This window comes from Lissotriton vulgaris, chromosome 3_2 (assembly GCF_964263255.1).
Source record: "Lissotriton vulgaris chromosome 3_2, aLisVul1.2, whole genome shotgun sequence".
NCBI classification, from domain to species: domain Eukaryota; kingdom Metazoa; phylum Chordata; class Amphibia; order Caudata; family Salamandridae; genus Lissotriton; species Lissotriton vulgaris.
The window spans coordinates 161,335,461-161,354,797 of record NC_141690.1 but is presented as its reverse complement, the minus strand read 5'-3'; the positions used below and the strand labels follow the sequence as shown (position 1 = coordinate 161,354,797).

The window sequence follows — 19,337 nt, the reverse complement described above, 5'->3', positions numbered from 1 at the left end:
AAATGAAATGAAAATGTGACTTGTAGAGCGCTGCAGCTGCCCTGAGGCGTCCAGGCGCTGAAACAGAGAAAACCCTCTTGAGGTTACTATATTAGGCATTAAACAGCAGGGTTTTTAGCTGTTTGCGAAAAGTTGTCAGGTTGGGGTTATTCCTCAGCTGCAGAGGGAGGGAGTTCCAGAGTTTGGAAACATTGTACGAAAAGGAGCTTAGCGCGAATATCTCCAAAAGTTGGTAATAGGAGATAGCGATGTTAGCGACTTTTTCCAGTCGCTAACATCATGGCACAACAACTTTGCATTTCATTAGTGATAAATATCACTGACATGCAAAGTGGGGCCCAAGATGGTCGCTATCTCCTACTAGCTGTCGCTGACTGGTGTTAGCGACAGCTAGGTAATAGGGAGATACTTTTATCTCCGCTTTCTTGGCTTTTAAAGCCAAAAAAGCGGAGATAAGATCCCCTTGATAATATGCCCCAAAGTTTCTTAGGAAATATGAACTAATGCAGAAATCCGATGAATTGTAATTTGATGCTACATTGCCATCTTATGGGTGAAATGAGAACAGCGAAATTAGAATGATATAAATTCGTCAGAATTTTTCTTCAGGGCATGAAGCCGGGCTGCCACAGGTACATTTGCAAAGTCATTTTATGCTGATGAATTATCATATATAAACGAACTATTCAATCATTTACAAAGACCTATCATTTCTTATGGTTTTTTACACTGATGTATATGAACACGCTACTGTAATGTTCTGTAAAATGAACATTTCTCAAATAAAATACTTATTTACTGGCTGAAAGTCCCTGATCGGGATTTACAGGCTCGGGATCATCCTTTCAAATTCTCATTTGAGTAAATCTAGGAATACAGGTGAGACAGAGGGCGTTCCATGGGCCCCTGCCATTGCCAATCTAAAAAGTGCTGACAACTCCCACGAGCCTCTCCCACTCTGGAAATGCACAGACCATCTAAAAGGCATCATATTCTGCCTTTTTGTATGGTGTTCTATCTAGTATTGATGCAATTAACTTTTAACTTTGATCCTTTTTTCTTTACTGAATTATGTATGATTCAGGCAGCGATACTCTTCATCGAGATAATACATTTATCACAAACATGGCGTTATTTAATTATTGACCACAGATTTCCTTTCTTCAGATTGTATCAATTAATCCAATTTAAAATAAACCCAGTTATATTAGATAAACAAGGGAAAACAAACATTAACGAATATCAAACTTTTATTTACTTGCTAACGTTTATATATCAACTGCTCTGTATGTAAAGTAAGCAAATACATGTTTAACCCAGTCTAATACTAATTTTCTCCAGAAATGGTAACATAATTTTATCATGTGGTAACTGGTAATGATTGATTGTACTAGTAACCAGTTACTATTTACCAGTGGTGTAGCTAGACCTGTGGCTGGTGGCTGCCCAGAGGTGGCAGGTAAGAGCGGAGGGAGGCCGCCACCCTCAAAACTCTTGCCACCCGGGGCTGACCGACGCCCCCTTGCTATGCAACTGCTATTTAATATATTCCGTAGTCTCTACCGCAACTCGACCAGGATGATTATTTGACGTCGCATAATAAACAACAACCACCCATTAATTCTTCATTTAGGGAGTCAGCGAGACAGGAACTGAGATTTGGTTGGCACTTTTGCTTGCAAGCTGGCAATGTCCTTTTCGACGTCCTTTCAATGCAACAAGGTGTGATCAACTTTATATTTTATGATGTTTGTAAACAAACTGATGCATTAACTCGGATTTGGGCAATGGCCATGTTCACATGAGACTATTTGAGTGTGACCATGCTGCAGTCTGGTAGCACTGCTCTGCTGATAGGTTAATTCTTCTTACATTCAGTTCTGAAGCAAAAACTCTGGCCTTCTTATAGAAAAATAGCGACATTTCACGGTCAACAAGGAAGTTGTGATAGATAATGGCAAGCTTGGTGTAAATCTTCAATTGCGCCTTTTTGTTACCAACATCCATAGCAGCTGCAAGCGCCAAGTGATAGTATCCGGCTGCATCAAATGGATCCTGAAATGTAAACATGTGGGTAAAATGATTAAAATATACTCAGGTAAAACACTGTAGCATTTCCAACCAATCACAAGAGGAATTTTATGCTCAATGTTTGTAAATATATGGTGTATTAATGGGAAAAACTGTCTAACAGTGGGTGGCATGGGGCATTAATTTTATTCAAAAAATGCATCAGTTATCCCAGAAAGTCTTATTGAACACAATAATGTAGAGCTCGTTACAGGTCACACTTTTCAATCAATCTGTTGATTAAAACATTTGGAATGAACAGTTCGATAGAGACTGCAGAAAATCCACAGCCCTATAGTGCCACACAGCAAGGAAAGTGCTTTACCACGAAGAAAAACCTGCCTTATTGTATTAGCTAAGTCACCGCTAAAGTTTTCCTTGTATGCCGACAGGCCTTGGTGCTTAGTACATAAAAGTAGGATATGTTATAAAAAGAAAATGCATGCTACCATGTGAACAGTCACAAAAGGCTTTTTGTCACTTTGTAGGTAAAGCAACATTTTGCGTAAAGACCTCAAAAGAAGAAAACTGTGCCTGACTACTGGAAGAAAAAAAACACACACTCCTGACTTGTTGATGCCCAAGGAATGTAATGACTCTACAATTGTTAAGTGAATTCCCTCCTGCTGCTGCTACGGGGTACAAAGGCAGAAATACTCCCTGATTCCAAGAAGACCCAGCTGACCACTATTAAAAGGAGCATGAACGAGATGTGAATGGAGCAGAACTTTGTACCTAGAAACCTACCGTTAAAGCCTGAGGGCTGAAGGAGTGACCAAGACTAACTTTTCCAGCAGTACAAGAATTTTGAGACTCATTTTTCCACTTTCAGGAGACCGGAACATGGTGCTGAGGTTTCCCCAGTGAGGGTGCATTCTGAAGTAAAAATATATCTGGGCTTGCCTGGCTCGTAGCTTTTGCTGCTAGACAGTCGTCAGCCACCTCCAGACGACGGCAGACCTCTTGCACCAGCTGGGGTTCTCCATCAATGTGCCGAAGTCACACCTGTGTCCCTCTCGGAAGCTACTTATCATCAGAGCGGTTCTCGACTCGGCGCGGTTTCGGGTTTACCCACCCGAACAGCGGGTTCGGGATATACAGTCTCTGATTCCAATCTTCCAGCCTTTATCCCGGGTTTCGGTCAGGTTGACGCTGCGGCTTCTGGGGCTGATGGCTCCCTGCATCCTTCTGGTGCATCACGCCCGTTGGTGGATGCGGGCTCTGCAGTGGGACCTGAAGTTTCAGTGGGCCCAGCATCAGGGCAACCTGTCTGACCATGTCCTGATCTCGGAGGGCACTGCGAGACAGCTGCAGTGGTGGCTCATGGACCGCGATTGTGTCAGCGGCAGATCCCTCTCCCTTCCCCAACCGGAGCACGTAGTTGTGACGGACGCATCCCTCCAGGGCTGGGGGGGCCACATGGGAGAGGCGGAGATCAGAGGCCTCTGGTCTCCGGCGGAGTCCCGGCTCCATATCAACCTTTTGGAGCTGCGGGCGATTCGTCTAGCACTGAAGGCATTCCTCCCCTCTGTCCGAGGGAGTGTAGTGCAGGTGTTCACGAACAACACCACCGCCATGTGGTACTGCAAGAAACAGGGCGGGTGGGGTCGTGGACCCTCTGCCAGGAGGCTCTGCGCCTCTGGCAATGGCTGGAACATCAGGGCGTGACTCTGGTGGTTCAACACCTGGCAGGTTCTCTGAACGCCAGGACGGACGAACTCAGCCGCCAGTGCATGATGGATTTATTTATTTATTTTTCCCATTTGTAGAGCGCTCTGTTACCCAGAGGTGTCCTGGCGCTGATGTGATTGCACTGGTGTGTGGGTAGGAATCATTTAGTGAGTAAAGAGCCAGGTCTTAAGGGCTTTTCTGAAAGATAGCAGGTCCGCCGTTTGTCTGAGATTGAGTGGTAGTCTGTTCCAAGCAGCTGCCGTGCCTAGGGAAAAGCTCCTGCCACCCCATCGCGCTTTCCTAACTCTTGGAACTGATACCAGCGCCTGCTCTCTAGATCTTAAGTTTCTGTCTGGCTTGTGCCAGTGGAAGAGCTGCTTCATACATCGAGGGCCGAGGTCGTGTAAAGCTTTGAAGACCACACAGAGCGCTTTGAAGAGTATTCTTTTCCGGACTGGTAGCCAATGGAGTTTTACCAGATCCTGGGCTACTGAGACAAACTTAGGGGTGTCAGTGATCAGACAGGCGGCAGCGTTCTGCAGGATCTGGAGTTTGTTAAGTAGACTTTTTTGGGCATTTAACATAAGGCTGTTAAAATAGTCCAGACGCGAGGGGACCAGTCCAGTAACAACTGTTTTCCTGTGTTCCGTCTCCAAAAATGGCAGCACTTTCCTGATTGTTTTCAGGATATAATGCGTAGATGAGGATAGTGCATTAACCTGTGGTTTAAACGATAATGAGTCGTCCACTAGTATGCCTAAGTTCTTGACCTTTGCCACTGGGGAGGGAGGGGAGCCCATTTCTTCTGGCCACCATCTAGGGGACCAGAAGTTGTCCTTGGAACCATAGAGTAGCACCTCTGTCTTTGTGGAGTTCCGTTTAAGACAGTTTTGTGCCATCCAGTTGCCCACCTCTCGCATGCAACCTCTGAACCTATCTGCCGTGCTGTCTAATTCGCCCGGCAGCAGTGACACCACTATCTGCGTGTCATCTGCGTATGCTGTGAGGTTAAAACCAAAGGATCGAATGACCGGCGCTAGGGTAGCAACGTACACATTAAAAAGGGTCGGGCTCAGTGAGGAACCCTGGGGGACTCCACACGGGAGCACAAAAGGGTGCGATTCGAAGTCGTCAAGTGCCACTGTCTGCGTTCTGTTGGATAGGAAGGCCTGTAGGATCTTTACTGCCTTTTCTTGAATTCCGCAGGCCCTCAACCGGTCCACCAACAACTTGTGATGGACCGTGTCGAAGGCCGCGGAGAGATCCAACAGGATCAGGGCGGCTCTACCTCCTGCGTCCATCACTCTTCTAATATCTTCCACTGATTTAATCAGGGCAGATTCCGTGCTGTGTTCTGCACGGAAGCCGTGTTGGGATGGATCTAGGTGTTCTCCTGACCTCAAAAAGGCACTTAGCTGTGCGTTTAAAGTGCCTTCCATAATTTTGGCTGGAAGGGGAAGTCTGGCAATAGGCCGGTAGTTGTTCATCTCGGCTATGTCCAAATTAGTTTTTTTTAGGAGAGGTAAGATGGATGCTTGTTTCCACTTTGCTGGGAATTCCCCATTGTCCAACATGAGATTGAGGAGGGGAGTAAGTCCGGCTGCAATGGAGGCTGGAGTTAGTTCAGCAATTGCAACTGGGCACGGGTCATGCGGAGAACCTGATTTTATCTTTAATAATCGGCTCACTACCTCCTTCTCAGTGATTTGTGTGAATTGCAGTAGTTTTAGTGAGTTGCTATTTAGTTCCGGACTCACGATGGAGTGAGGAGTCCTAATTTGACTGTCTAGGGGAGAGAAGATTTTTTCCACTTTTTCCCGGAAGAAGGTGGCAAGATTCTCGCAGAGTAAAGGGCTAGGGGGTATCTGTAAGGTCTTGGGGACTGCCAGGGATGACACCGTCCGGAATAGTTCCTTCGGGGCATTGCTGGCTTCTTTGATCTGTCTCGTAAGGAAGTCCCGTTTTGCCTGTTGTATTCTTTCTTTATAGGCTCTTTGCTCCATATTGAGGATTTTTTTGTCTGACTCACTATAGGTTGTCCGCCAAGTTCTTTCCATTTTTTTACACAGTATTTTATGGTCCCTGATCTGATCTGAGAACCAAGGGGCCGATGGATGTGGGCGTGTGGAGTAGATAGTTTTAGTGGGAGCTAATTGTAGGCATGCCAAGTCAAGCCAGTTAGTATAGGCTGAGGCTGCCTCCTCCACATTTCCTGAGAGGGGTCGCAAAGAGGTTTTTAATATGTTCTCTAACATTTCACCCTTTATGTTGTTCCATTTCCTAACAAGTCTTGGTGCGTTTATGGCTCTGGAAGATTTCACGGGGCGGCAAGAGTAACAAAGAAATGGACAACTGAGTGATCGGACCAGGGGATCGGCTGGACTGTTGATATGTTAAGGCTGGGATGGTTTGAGAAAATGCCGTCCAGAGTATGTCCTGCCTTGTGAGTTGGACCGCTGACCCATTGCTTCAGATCCACGCCCTGTAGTAGGTCAATCAGGTCGCGCGTGTCTGGATCAGAGCCGCATTCTAGGTGGAAATTAAAGTCTCCCAGCAATGTAAATGCTTGGGCACAGGCTGCTACTTCGAGTAGCTTGCTCATCGCTCCTAGAAATGGGGCTTTAGTCCCTGGGGGCCTGTAGACTAGACAGCCTCTGGGGGATTGGTGATCCGATAGAGTAAGATTGAAAAGGAGAGTCTCCTCTAGACCTTTGGGACCAGGTTGAAAGGACCCTCTGATAGAATTATGATAAATAACAGCTAGGCCACCACCTTTCCTTTTTTGTCGATTTTGAGTATAGCAGACATATTCTGGCGGAGTGGCATTAACAATGTCGGGGCCAGAAGCAGCATTGGTCCAGGATTCTGTAATAAATGCTATCTTTACAGCAGTATCCTGAATTAATTCTGCTACTTCAGTGGTGTGTTTGACCAGTGATCTCGCGTTAAGTAATAGACACTTGGCCTAGTGAGGGTTTGTCCTCAAAGGCTTCTCCTTATAGTCCCTGAAGGTTGCAATGGGTAGCCAACACAGTGTAGGCATGGCCTGTGAACAGTTGGTGCAATGGAGAGGGTTAATCGGAGAGTTATCCCCCCATTCCAAGGCAGTGCATCCTGTAATATTGGTACTATTCCTTAGAGCCCATAATGCCTCACTAATGTATGTGAGCCTCGAAGTTATAGTGGCTTGTAACGGAGCAGGGGTCGTGGCCCTTGGCGCGGGTCCGGCGCGGACGGCGCAGACGGGCTTGCCTTTGGCGAGCCTTCTGCGCTCGTCCGCTGAGCTTCCAGGGGAAGGGTGACATTTTATGGGAGAAAGGGCGGGAGGGGCGGAGCACTAGACAGCTCGGCCGTCTCCTCACCTAAGATGGCGGGAGCCGCGGGGGGAGTTGTCACCGGATCGGTGAAAGGCAAGAACTGTGCAAATTAGCAAGGTAACTAAAACAGCATGCACTAATGACGCTTTAAAAACAGATTTTGGCGAGCACCGCAGTAATCGCGATGTCACCCTCGCAGGTCCCGGCTTCCGCCTTAGGACCGCTGTATAAATTAGCAAGGTAACTAAAAACAGCATGCACTAATGGGTTTTAAAAACAGAATGGCGTCTGAACTCGGACGTGGCGCAAGGTCTCTTTCTGCAGTTGGGAGAACCTTGGTTAGATCTATTCGCCACCGAAGAGAACGCGCAATGTCATTAGTTCTACCCGTTGGAATTTCCAAGGCGGCACTCGCTCGGAGACGCTTTTCGTCGCAAGTGGAGTTGCGGTCTGTTGTACGCCTTTCCGCCTATACCACTTCTGCCCAGAGTGCTGAAGAAGATCAAGCGCAACCGGACACAAGTCAGCCTTGTGGCTCCAGACTGCGCACAAAGGTACTGGTATCCCGAGCTACTCAGTATGTCAGTCGATCCCCCGGTTCGTCTGCCTCTTCAGGAGGACCTTCTGTCGCAGCAGCAGGGGACGGTCCTCCACCCGAACCTGTCCAGTCTCCACCTCCATGCTTGGAGATTGAGCGGCGACAGTTGAGGCCATTTGACTTGCCTCTTGAAGTCTGTAACATCATTCTGGCAGCCAGGCGTCCCTCCACTAAGTTGGTATACGCCTGCAGGTGGAACAGATTTGTGGCATGGTGCACAGCAAAGGCTGTGGATCCCCTCAATGCCCCTCTTTCTGAGGTTCTTCTCTTTCTTCTTTCTCTTGCCCAGCAGGGCTCTGCTCTGGGCACTATCAAGGGCTACCTTTCTGCTCTTTCAGCCTTTTTGAGGCTGCCTAATCAACCTTCTTTGTTCAAGTCCCCTATCATTAATCGATTCCTGAAAGGCATCACACATACGTTCCCTCCTGTTCCCTTTGTGATGCCTCAGTGGGACTTGAACTTCGTTCTTACTTTTCTGATGTGCGCTCCCTTTGAGCCACTTCACAACTGTCCTCTTCGCCTTCTCACTTTGAAGACTGCCTTCCTGGTAGCCATCACCTCTGCCAGGAGAGTGAGTGAGCTCCAAGCTCTATCCTGTAAACCTTCTTTCCTTTCAGTCCATCTGGACAAGGTTGTGTTGCGGACACGGCCCTCTTTCCTACCCAAGGTAGTCACGGCCTTCCACATTGGGCAATCTATCACCTTGCCCACCTTCTTTCCGCCCCCGCATCCCTCGAGAGAGAAAGAGAGGCTCCACCGTCTGGACCCAAAACGTGCGCTCTCATTCTATCTGGACCGCACACGCCAGTTCCGGGTGGATGACCAACTCTTTGTTGGTTACGTGGGTGCTAAGAAGGGGAAAGTGGTGCACAAGCGGACCATCTCGCGGTGGATCATCTTGTGTATCCAGGCGTGTTATTCCTTGGAGAAGAAGGAACCTCCTGTTGGGCTGAGGGCTCATTTCACTCGAGCCACAGCGACTACAACTGCCTTGGGCCGAGGTGTGCCCTTGCAGGACATTTGCCAGGCGGCTACATGGGCCTCGCTGCACACGTTTGTAAGACACTATTGCTTTGACAGTCAAGTCCGGAGGGATGGCTTCTTTGGCCGTTCCGTCTTTCAGGACTTTCTGGTGTGATTATTGGCTCGCAGACCCACCACCGGGGTTGGTATTGCTGGGGTATCTATTCTAAGGTAAGAAATCTATCACTAACGTGTCTCTTTCAGATGCACAAGTTACTACTTGTGTAATGATATATCTGTAAGAGACATTAGTTGTGATAGATTCCTTACCGACCCACCCATCCTCCCCGTTCTGCGAACCGATATCTAGGGTTAAGGTCATCCCCTTTCAGGGCCCTAGTTTTAAGGCATCAGTGTTCTCTTCACTTATTTGTAATATTCGTTTATCTGATTGTCTATTTGTATTATTGTATAGCTGATTGACTATACTCCCTCATGTAACTACCCTATTTTGCTACTCATTTTTTACCTACAACTACTCGTTGCTCAAAAGCCTGTTAATCACTCTCTTGTTTTTCTTACCCCTTGTTTTTTTTGTAAAGCGCTCTGATATCTGCAAAGATCTTGTTCACGCTATATAAAACTTTCAAAATAAATAAATAAATAAAAATTAGCAATGATTCAGTGGGACCTTATGGTAAACATATTCGACGTTGTGAAGCACTGTTACGTGACAACTTCCAGCTTATCCCCAATACACAATTTTGTGAACAGAAGTAAAAAGTAACTAATAATAAAAGCAGAACTTTGAGGGGTATATTCACAAACCTTAGGTTGTAGTATGTTTAGTAGTAGTACTAGTACTATATGTATTAATGTACTACAAAATGATGTTCACTAACCTACGTGAGGTGGTCTACACATCTGCCTCATCTATCTTTTATGTGACAAATCTCCAACCAGACTGCGGGGATCTCTGTACATGCAGGTATATGTTTTAGTAGAAGGTAGAGGAGACGCAGGGGGAGTGGCTGGAATACTGAGAATATTTATGATTAAAAAGGTGGGGTTTAGGAAGAAGCAAGGAGTGGTTAAGTAGGGGAATGTACCTACCTACCCACAAAAGAGTAAGCCCATTGCTAGACATAAACTGCACTTTTATAGGTACTACTGTCAAAACAGTTGTAAATGTACTTCAGCTCCAGCACCATACATGGATAACCAGTGGTACTGCAATACCTTCCCATAGAAAATAAGAACCTGTAAGAACTAATGTTAAATTAAATTAACCTAATTTTAACATTTTAAAAATATAAATACATTTTATTTCATGTTTAATTTTTACTACATAATGCACATACATTTTTCTACTTTAGGTGGGATTGTTTTAATTAATTCTTAAGAAAAACTATTTTAATTTAATTAAACATTCAAAATAATTAAATATTTAAAGAAAATTAGGATAATAATGTTGTAGCATTTGATTCTATTCTACATTTAAAATACATATTTTAAATCAATTTACTACATTCATATTTATTTTTAAATATTTTGTTAAACTTTTAAAAATTAGGCTGATCTCCGCCCTGGGGGAGGAGTTCTCTGCGTATGGGTGAGAAATGATAAGTAGTAACTTTACAAACATACATTAGGCATATCCAACTTCAAAGTACCCTCACAGGCTTAAGTATCCTGCCCTGTTCACATCAAGGACTTGAAGACATCTTCTAGGTCCAAGGGTAGAAAATGTGACCGGTGTGATCTGCTTAGTTTACCAAGTAGCTCAGTTTGGAAAGTTTCCAGAAATCATATGATAAAATAGAACATTTTAGTCAACCTTTCAGCAAAACAGAGGATGGGCAATGATAATATTGACTGATATTTATTGGCGCTTCCAAAAGATTATGGATCAGAGTAAAATAGCTATGCTGGTTGTAGGGACTCAACCTACCCCCATATGTACCCATTAACTATTTGTTTTTCCCGCACCAGTTTCGAACTTTCGGGCCTACCTGCCAGAGTCTTGTAATACATCTGTTAATGGAAAACACCTTTCGACAATGTGTAGGGCACTCTGGTGAAATGTGTGCGAAAGGACATCTGCCAGGCATAGTCGTCTAACAGAGACATTTCAGTATTATAAAATGTGCACAATTTCATTAAGCTTATTTGCATGTGGGCTCTCACCCTCTGCCAGCTTTGAGCTTCCTTAAAAATAAAAAAGTAAATAGAGAATGCAATTGTTTAATTCTGCAGCTGTCGATGTGCTCAGCCTTGTAAGCCATATTAACAAAGAGGAGTACAGGTCAGAGTAAAAACATTTTCTGAACTCATCGATACGCACCTCCCATGGAGGATAGCTTAGAGAATTTGATGTCCTGTTACCAGATTGCGAACGCCGAACACTGGCAGTTGGAGTTTTTGCAGCAGAACACTGTGCTATATTGATCGATGTTTTTCCCACGACAGTGGCATAAAATCTTGTCTGTGTACTTACCAGTAGCTGACAGAATTTAGAGTCTATTGCAACTATAAGAGCCCTCATAAAACACTGGTGTACGACATGTCTACTTTAAATTATGTGTCTGGCTAGAATATTGATTTTGCCCTGAGAAAGCCTGTACATGTGAAACGCGTTAGTTGTACCTTTTTATATTTGTTGAAGAAGCAATTGATTAAAGAATTATAGAATCAACCAAAAAGACTTCTTTGACTCACTTCTTCTTGATGTTTTATGTACTAATCTCACCTCTGTATCTTGTTTTGTTGCCTCTCAATTGTGTTTCAATTACTGTAAGGGCCTAATCATGAAGTGGATGTGGGAGGGCGTCTTGAAACCAGTTATGGTGTTCCTGGTATGTACATGATATTTCTAAATATTCATAAGGTCTGTAAGCAACTGGAACATCAGCCTCAGTGTATGTGTGAAACGTTTGTGAATTTGCATCGACTGCAGGAAAATGAACCCAGCAATAAAAAACTTCACATTTATATATTGGGTGTGCCTCAACCATGAAGGTAACATTTCTGTGTCTGGCTAGAATAATGATTTTGCCCTGAGAAAGCCTGTACATGGGCGAAATGCGTTAGCTGAACCTATCTATATTTGTTGAAGAAGCAATTGATTAAAGAATTACAGAATCAACCAAAAAGACTTTTTTGACTCACTTTCTCTTGATATTTTATGTACTAATCTCACCTGTGTATCTTGTTATGTTGCCTCTCAATTGTGTTTCAATTACTGACAGGGCCTAATCATGAAGTGGATGTGGGAGGGCGTATTGAAACCAGTTATGGTGTTCCTGGTATGTGCATGATATTTCTAAATATTCATAAGGTCTGTAAGCAACTGGAACATCAGCCTCAGTGTATGTGTGAAACGTTTGTGAATTTCCATCGACTGCAGGAAAATGAACCCAGCAATAAAAAACTTCACATTTACATATTGTGTGTGCCTCAACCATGAAGGTAACCTTTCCACCGCCACTGGGGAGCCTATATCTGGCTAAATGATTAGTGACAGCTTGTCTGCAATTAATAGCAATAATCACTACTTGCGCCATATTTAATGAATGGAATTTCAAAGAAGGAAATCATTTTTAAAGATCAAGCTTGATCAACCTACAGACATAAATAGTTGCTTCCTTTTCAAGCTGAGCAGGATAAACCTTTATCACCAGGGAAGTCTCAGTATAAAGGCAATAAAGGAGCCTTGGGCACACAAAGAAACTGCTCAGGAGACCCCTTAAATAGGTACCAAACCTAGAATGTTAGTGGCGCCATGTTATATAGTTCCTACAAATTTAGTAGGACTGTGTATTAGTTCAACAAAACTTCATAATACAGAGACTGAGTCTTCTTATATCATCAGTAAATGTTGGTTTGGTTAGCGCGTAGTACCGCATCTAAACCCCAAAACCTTCAGAGTTGTAGATGTTGTCGGTAACCTTGAACATGACCACTATGATTACCAAGGAATTTGTGGAAACAGATCTGGCTTTTTTGTTTGTTACTTTGACATGCCCAAGGGGGTTACAAAGAAAAGAAGCAGTAAGACATTTTCAAATGCTTATTGAAGAAACCTAATCCTTGTAAATAAAACAGGATCTATGATTATTAGACACATGAGACACATCATTGTTATAAGCATTATTAGGATGGTGAGAAAATACTCAAACAATGTAACCTTGTTAATTGTTCCTACTGTTACTCCAATCTATCACTAATACCTCACTACACTCATGAGAGCATGTCTGGCGTACCCGTCTGCCAGACCTGTTGGACCGATCTAACCTCATACCTGAGAGCATTAACAAATGCATCCCGTCTGAGTGTGCAGGCCTGCACATGCACACTCTTGCTTGCATGGCTATCCTCCTTCTCAGGATAAAGGTCGGGCCTGCAGAGCTGCATCTCAGTCACAGCAGCTTGCATGATAACTCCAGTTCGAAGTGCCTTGGCAAGGATGCTATTTAAGTAATAAAATACCAGACTTTTCTTACTGTGCCAGGGGTGCAGACAAAGTCTTTAGTTAGTCTGGAGAGAAAGAATTGTCTCCTACGCACACAAAAATAATACAAGGACATTGCCTTCTAATATGTGTGACCATGGAGCTAATTGTGCAGACTACAGGACATCAATGTCTACCAAGAATAAAGCTGTGCGTGATATTTTCGTGTTTTATTAAAAACATGCACAAACCACCATCTTAAAAATATGCTAAGTTAAAAAGGGAAACTAAGATGGAGACTAAATGTAATCTCTACAACACTTTCACTGTGAACGGAATTGTTCAAGCCGGACTTTGAGAAGGTAACTTTTTCCAGCTGGACTAACCTGGTCCCTGTATCCGACCCATACTCCATCGTGGTCGGCATGTACTTGTGACTTTCCCCCCATTTTAATATGACCAGATGACCATGAGTGGCGCTTTTTGCTTTTGGGTGCTATTTTCACTGAAACCTGTAAAATTGAATACCTCCTGTTCTACTGACGACTGGATATTTGTTTTTCTAGTATCCGTTTATTTATTGAAATTTACTCTGTGTTTCTAAATTGGTTTGTGATTTTTGTGTCTTGGGTTTTCACTTTATTACGATCTGTGTACTGCATAAAGACTTTACACTTTGCCTCTAAGTTAAGACGGACTGCTATGTGCCAAGCTACCAGAGGGTTAAGCACAGGTTAATTTAGTGAATTCTATGGTTCACCCCAACAAGGATTATAGTTGCTGCCTGAGTGGGGCTTCCACCCCCTTCAACAAATAACCCAATTTCTCATAGTGCAGATTTACAAGTTTAATGAATTTACAAGTACTTACAAAAGTAGACTTTGAAACCGTACTCCTTGAAAAAGTTTGGACTGCATTTAGCATGATCAGATATGCATATACATATTTGCTCTTGTGAAAATTTACTGAGCGTTGGCAAGTTCAGTTTCCCGACAAAATCCCTTTTTTTGCCTTCCTGGAAGAAGTGTTACTTCTGCCACTGTCAGTAGTGAATTTAATTTTCAACCTTTTCCAGTGTGGGAAAAAATGAGAGTAGAGTTGGTGATAACCCTTAAACATGCAAGATTTTAGGTGTGCACAGACTCAAAATGGATTTCCAACCATGGAAGCCCCACCTTTCTGCTAATCTCAGGCCGAATATGTAGATTTGTGGAAATTTAGTAAAATCAGGGCATTGCTAGAATCCAAACCTATATAATATGAACACTGGCGTAATCAGAGAGGCTATTATTAGAGCCCTGAAAAAAAATAGAATGCTGCCAAAGTTTTTCATCTCACTGCATGACACCAAAGGGACAAGTGGATTTTTTTACATGACAAGCGGATTTATGAAGCAACCCTTCCGATGAAGCAGCTTTAAAAAATAAATAAAAAACATGCCCCTGCACTATGTCCCAAACAAGCCCCTTCCTCTGGGTAAATACATAAACCGCAGATGAAGGTCTGTATTCAGAGGTCCTCAACAGTACTAAGAGGCCAAGCAGTCAATGCTGTGCATTGCAATTTATTTATTTTTATTTATTTATTTTGAAAGTTTTCTATAGCGCGAACAAGATCTTTGCAGATATCAGAGCGCTTTACAAGACAACGGGGGTGATAGAGTAATACAATGTAATAGTTGAGGTAGTGAGGTAGTTGCATGGTAGTTACATAGTTACAAAGGTAGGTCAAAGAAAACATGAGGTAGGTCACAGGTGAGGTAGTGAAGGTACAAGGTGCATAGTCAAACAGTTGTGCCAATACTATAAAGTGCAAAAATGAGGAGCATATACTTGCTTAAGCGTGTTTAACATTTTTGGAGATAACATAAAGGAGGGCATAGTTGGTGGGTGAGTGCAGAATATGTAGTTACATAGGTGCATCAGTAGTATAAGAGTAGGGATCGTTGCGGTGGTGTAGGTACAGTGTGCAAATACAGACAGGTGCGTCAACAATATAACAATATACAAAGAGGGAACATAGACAATCAAGTAAATCGATAATAAAAGTAATACATAAAGACCGACGTGGTCAGGCAGGTCTTACAGAGCAGATTCATGAGAGCTACAGAATAATAGATCATATGTGTTTAGCCATGAGGAACGCTTTTACTTCTTTCTTAAAAAGTTTGTTGGAGGAGATGAGCCTGGTTTCAGGTGGGAGTGAGTTCCAGATCCTGGGTGCCATTCCTGAAAAGGAGCGTTTATAAGTTTTTTCCTTCCGAAATCTTCAAGGCTTCAGTAGAAGATTGTTTGTGCTTCTAGTAGTTCTAGAGCCACCCGAAATTGTCAGCTTTTGAGTGAGGTAGGCGGGTGAGTTCATGTGTACAGCCTTGTGTGTCATGCAGGCGATTTTCAGATGAATTCTGGCTTCGAAAGGCAACCAGTTCAGGGCTTTAAAGTCAGGGGAAATATGCGAGTGCTTTTTTGAACCAGTGATGAGTCTCGCTGCAGCGTTGAGGGACGCTCTTAGGGGTGCCGTTGTAGTTAGGGGGAGCCCGCAGAGGGCGGTGCTACCATATTCAATGTGCGGGATGACTATAGATTGTACTGCAGTTTGGAAGTCTTTGGCTGGAAGGAAGGGTTTAAGTTTTCTCAAGGTATTGATTTGGAAGTTCGCTCCTTTGGTTACCTTGCTGATGTGCTGCTGCATGTTGAGATTGGCGTCGAGTGTTATGCCTAGAGATTTTGCCGAGTCTACGACGGTAGGTTGTACATTTAGAGCCGTTAAGTGTTTAAGCCATGTTTGGGCCGTAGAGATTTTTGCGGGGGGTGAGATCAGGAGGAACTCAGTCTTCAGCGCATTGAGTTTGAGGTGATTCTCGGCAAGCCAGGATTGGGTGTTTCTGATCGTGGTGTTAAGAAGCATGATGTCCTTGGGAGATTGTATTTTGAGATAAAGTTGGGTGTCGTCGGCATACATGTGAAAGTGAACATTGGATGTCTGTAGCAAAGTAGTGAGGGGTTCCATTACTAGGTTGAATAGTGTTGGGGAGAGGGAGGATCCTTGAGGGACGCCTAGCGATACAGGTACCGGAGGGGACAATAGGTTATTACTTTTGAATCTTTGTGACCGGTTGTGTAGAAAGGAGGTGAACCACTTGAGAACAGTCCCAGAAATGCCCATTCTTGTGTTTAACAGTTCGAGTAAGTTCTCATGTTTAACTGTATCGAATGCTGAGGAGAGATCCAGGAGGATGAGGAGGCAAGTATCGTTTTGGTCTAGGATTTGGAGGGCATCGTCCACTATGTGAGTCATGGCCGTTTCGGTACTGTGTCCTGCTCGGAAGCCTGACTGATGGGCGTTGAGGAGATCAAACTTGTCTATGTGTTTAGTCAGTTGTAGCTGTACGCATTTCTCCAACAGTTTAGCGAGGGTGGGAATATTTGTAATAGGGCGGTAATTGTTTAGATCAGTGGGGTCTGCTGTTGTTTTTTTTAGTAGCGGTGTGACTTGCCCGACTTTGAGGGCGTTAGGGATGGATCCTTGTTGAAGAGAGCTATTGATAATCTTAGTCCAGAGTGGGAGGAGCAAAGGGGTAAAGTCTTTTACAGCGTTAGCCGGAAGGGGGTCAGTGAGGTGATTGGATGGTTTCAGGGTGCTGAGCAATCTGCCAATTTCTTCTTCGGAGTAGGTGCCAAAGGATGACCATGTGGCATTGTTCTTTCGTTCAGGCACTGCTGTGTGTTGGGGATTGGAGTAAAGGATTGCGTCATTGAGGAGATCGCTTCTTATGTTGTCAGTTTTTTGGATAAAGAAAGCAGAGAAGTCTTCACATGAAGGTGTAACGCCCATGGTGCTGAGTGTCTGGGGTTGTTCTTTGGATTGTGTTCTGATTAAGTCAAATAATTTTCTTGGGCGGTTTTTTGCTTGGGCGAGCTGGAGGCTGAAGAAATCTCTTTTTGAGCGTTTTATTTTCCTGAAGTAGGCGTTTCTCTGTTTCTTCAGACTATTTAGGTGCGCTGCAGAAGGGGCTGACCTCCAAGTGCACTCTGCCAATCGCATGGCCCGTCTATCCTCATTGAGGCTCCCGTCATACCATGGGTTGGAAATCTTGGATGAAACTCTTTTCAGTTGCATGGGTGCAGCCTCATTGATTATTGTGGACATAGCATTGAGATAGTGGTCAGTCAGTAGTTGAACGTCCGTAGCGCCGGGAGGAGGGAGTAGTCGATTGCGGCTGTTGGGCGGTAAGGAGTTTGGGTTGAGTTTCTTCAAGTCTCTTTTCCAAACTTTGGGCTTAGAGGGTTGAACAGGGTTAAATTTAAGTTTTTCATTGATGAGGAAGGAGACAATATGATGATCTGACCAGTCATAAGGTTGGATTGACTCAAGTTGAATAGCGTCCTCTTTGGATATGATCAGGTCTAGGATAGAGCCTCTCTCGTGGGTCGGGTTATTGCATATTTGGGTGAGATCAAGTGTGTTGAGGAAGCTTTTGAGGCTGTTTACCACTGTGTCACTGCTGTCATTCCAGTGGAGATTGAAGTCGCCAAGGAAAATTTGGGTGTTCTGCCGTCCCGAGTTGGCTGATATTGTATCCATGAGTTGTTGGGAGAAGGAGATCTTGTCCCTCGGTGGGTGGTATATAATGTGTAGTGAGCATACCGGTTTGCTTTCGCTGATGACATCAAGGCAGAGGTATTCACAGGATGTAAGAGAGGGGGCGGACGCTTTAGAGACTGAGAGGTTGCTTCTGTAGATACAGGCAATTCCACCGCCTGTCCTTTTGGCCCTGTCAAGTCTAATGATACAGTAGTTGGGTGGGACTAGGATATCCAAGATTGGTGTAGAGGAATCAGACAGCCATGTTTCAGTTAGAATGGCTAGATCCAGTTCCGTAGACATGATGAGGTCGGCGACCTCCGCGGAATGTCTTTGGGCCGATCTGCAGTTGAGAAGTATGCATTTAAGGCTAGGGGTGCAAAGGGTGGAGGAGGGTTCTATAGTGAGGGGTACGTTAGTGAGGTTGTTGGGGACGGCGCCTCTGTTGTTATCCTTTTGGTGCCTGAGGGCGTTAGAGATAATCGTTGGGATGGACATGTGGTTGGTGGCTAGGCGATTTTGGGGAGCCGGAGCGTAAGAGTGGAGAAGGGTGAGTACGTCATGGTCTGAGATCATATTGGTAGTGCGTCTGGGGCGATTGGTGTTATTGCGATAGGGGGTAGAGGTCCAGTGTGGGGAGAGTTGTGTGATAAGGCAAGTAGGAGGTGATGAGGAAGTGTTGTTAGGTGTAGTGGGAATATTACGCTTGGTGGTAATGTGATTGCGATTGTTATTGCGATTGGTGGTATTGCGAGGGGGGATAGAGGTCCTGTGTGTGGAGTGTTGTGTGGTAGAGCGAGAAGGAGGTGAGGGGGAGGTGTTATTAGGTGTAAGGTTGGTGGTGGGATGAGGGCATCTGGGGTATGAGATGAGCAACTCTTTGATGGAGTGTAGTTCTTCTTTCATTTGGAGGAGGGTGGACATAATCATGTCCAGCGTGGTGATGGGCGCGGGGTTGGGGGGTGGTACTGGCGGTGAGCAGGCGAATAGGTTGCTGGAGACGGGGGGATCGGGGTGGAGAGGTGGAGCTGGTGAGGGGGTTGGATGTGTTAGCGAGAGGATCGGTGTTAGGGTTGGTGTTGGCGTTATTGGGAAGGGCATCAGTACTAGGGGGAAGGGTAAATGGGGGCGATGTGGAGGCTGGCTGTTGTGGGGGATGAGGTGTGATAGTGGGGTGTGAGCGAGGGGGCTGAGAGGTTGAAGGAGGGGTGAAGGCTAGGCGTGACGGGAGTGCTAAGTGTGGGGGGGGGAGATAGGAGGAGAGAGAGTCATGTTGTGTGGGGTGCCGTTGGGGGAGGAGGGGTGTTCTGAGAAGATTGGTGTGGAGGATGGGGCGGGAGTGTAAAGTGTGGGGGGGATGTGGGAAGATGAGCGGAGGTACGAGGGTTGGTAGGGGGAATGTGGGAGCGGGTGGTGTATGAGGAGGCGAGATCTATGTCTGTGAATGAGGGTGGGGGAGGCGTAGCTGCAATACGTGGGTAATTGACTGCGGTGTTGGGTGTGACGGTGAGGTGTGTGTGGTTCTGGTGCTGAGCTGGGTTAGGAGAGTTGAGGGTGGGCGCTGTGACGTCAGGGGAGGTAGGACAGGAGGTGGTATGCGTGTAAGTCCGAGGGTTGGAAAGGTGCTCTTTGAGAGTGGGGAACAGGTTGTCAAGTAGTTCCAGGTTCCTGTCTGTCGCTTGAA

At 44.9% G+C, this 19,337-nt stretch overlaps 1 protein-coding gene across 2 annotated transcripts in view; it reads right to left on the bottom strand.

Annotated features, from left to right (window-relative positions):
- Window positions 1-1,232: 1,232 nt before the first annotated feature.
- SH3TC1 (SH3 domain and tetratricopeptide repeats 1) overlaps window positions 1,233-19,337 on the bottom strand; it is a 368,620-nt gene continuing 350,515 nt past the window's right edge. For both annotated transcript variants that reach the window (XM_086964135.1, XM_086964136.1), the window contains exon 18: window positions 1,233-2,055. In XM_086964135.1, the coding sequence (XP_086820261.1) occupies window positions 1,798-2,055 (258 nt within the window). In that variant the 3' untranslated portion in view covers window positions 1,233-1,797. The remainder of the gene's footprint in view (window positions 2,056-19,337) is intronic.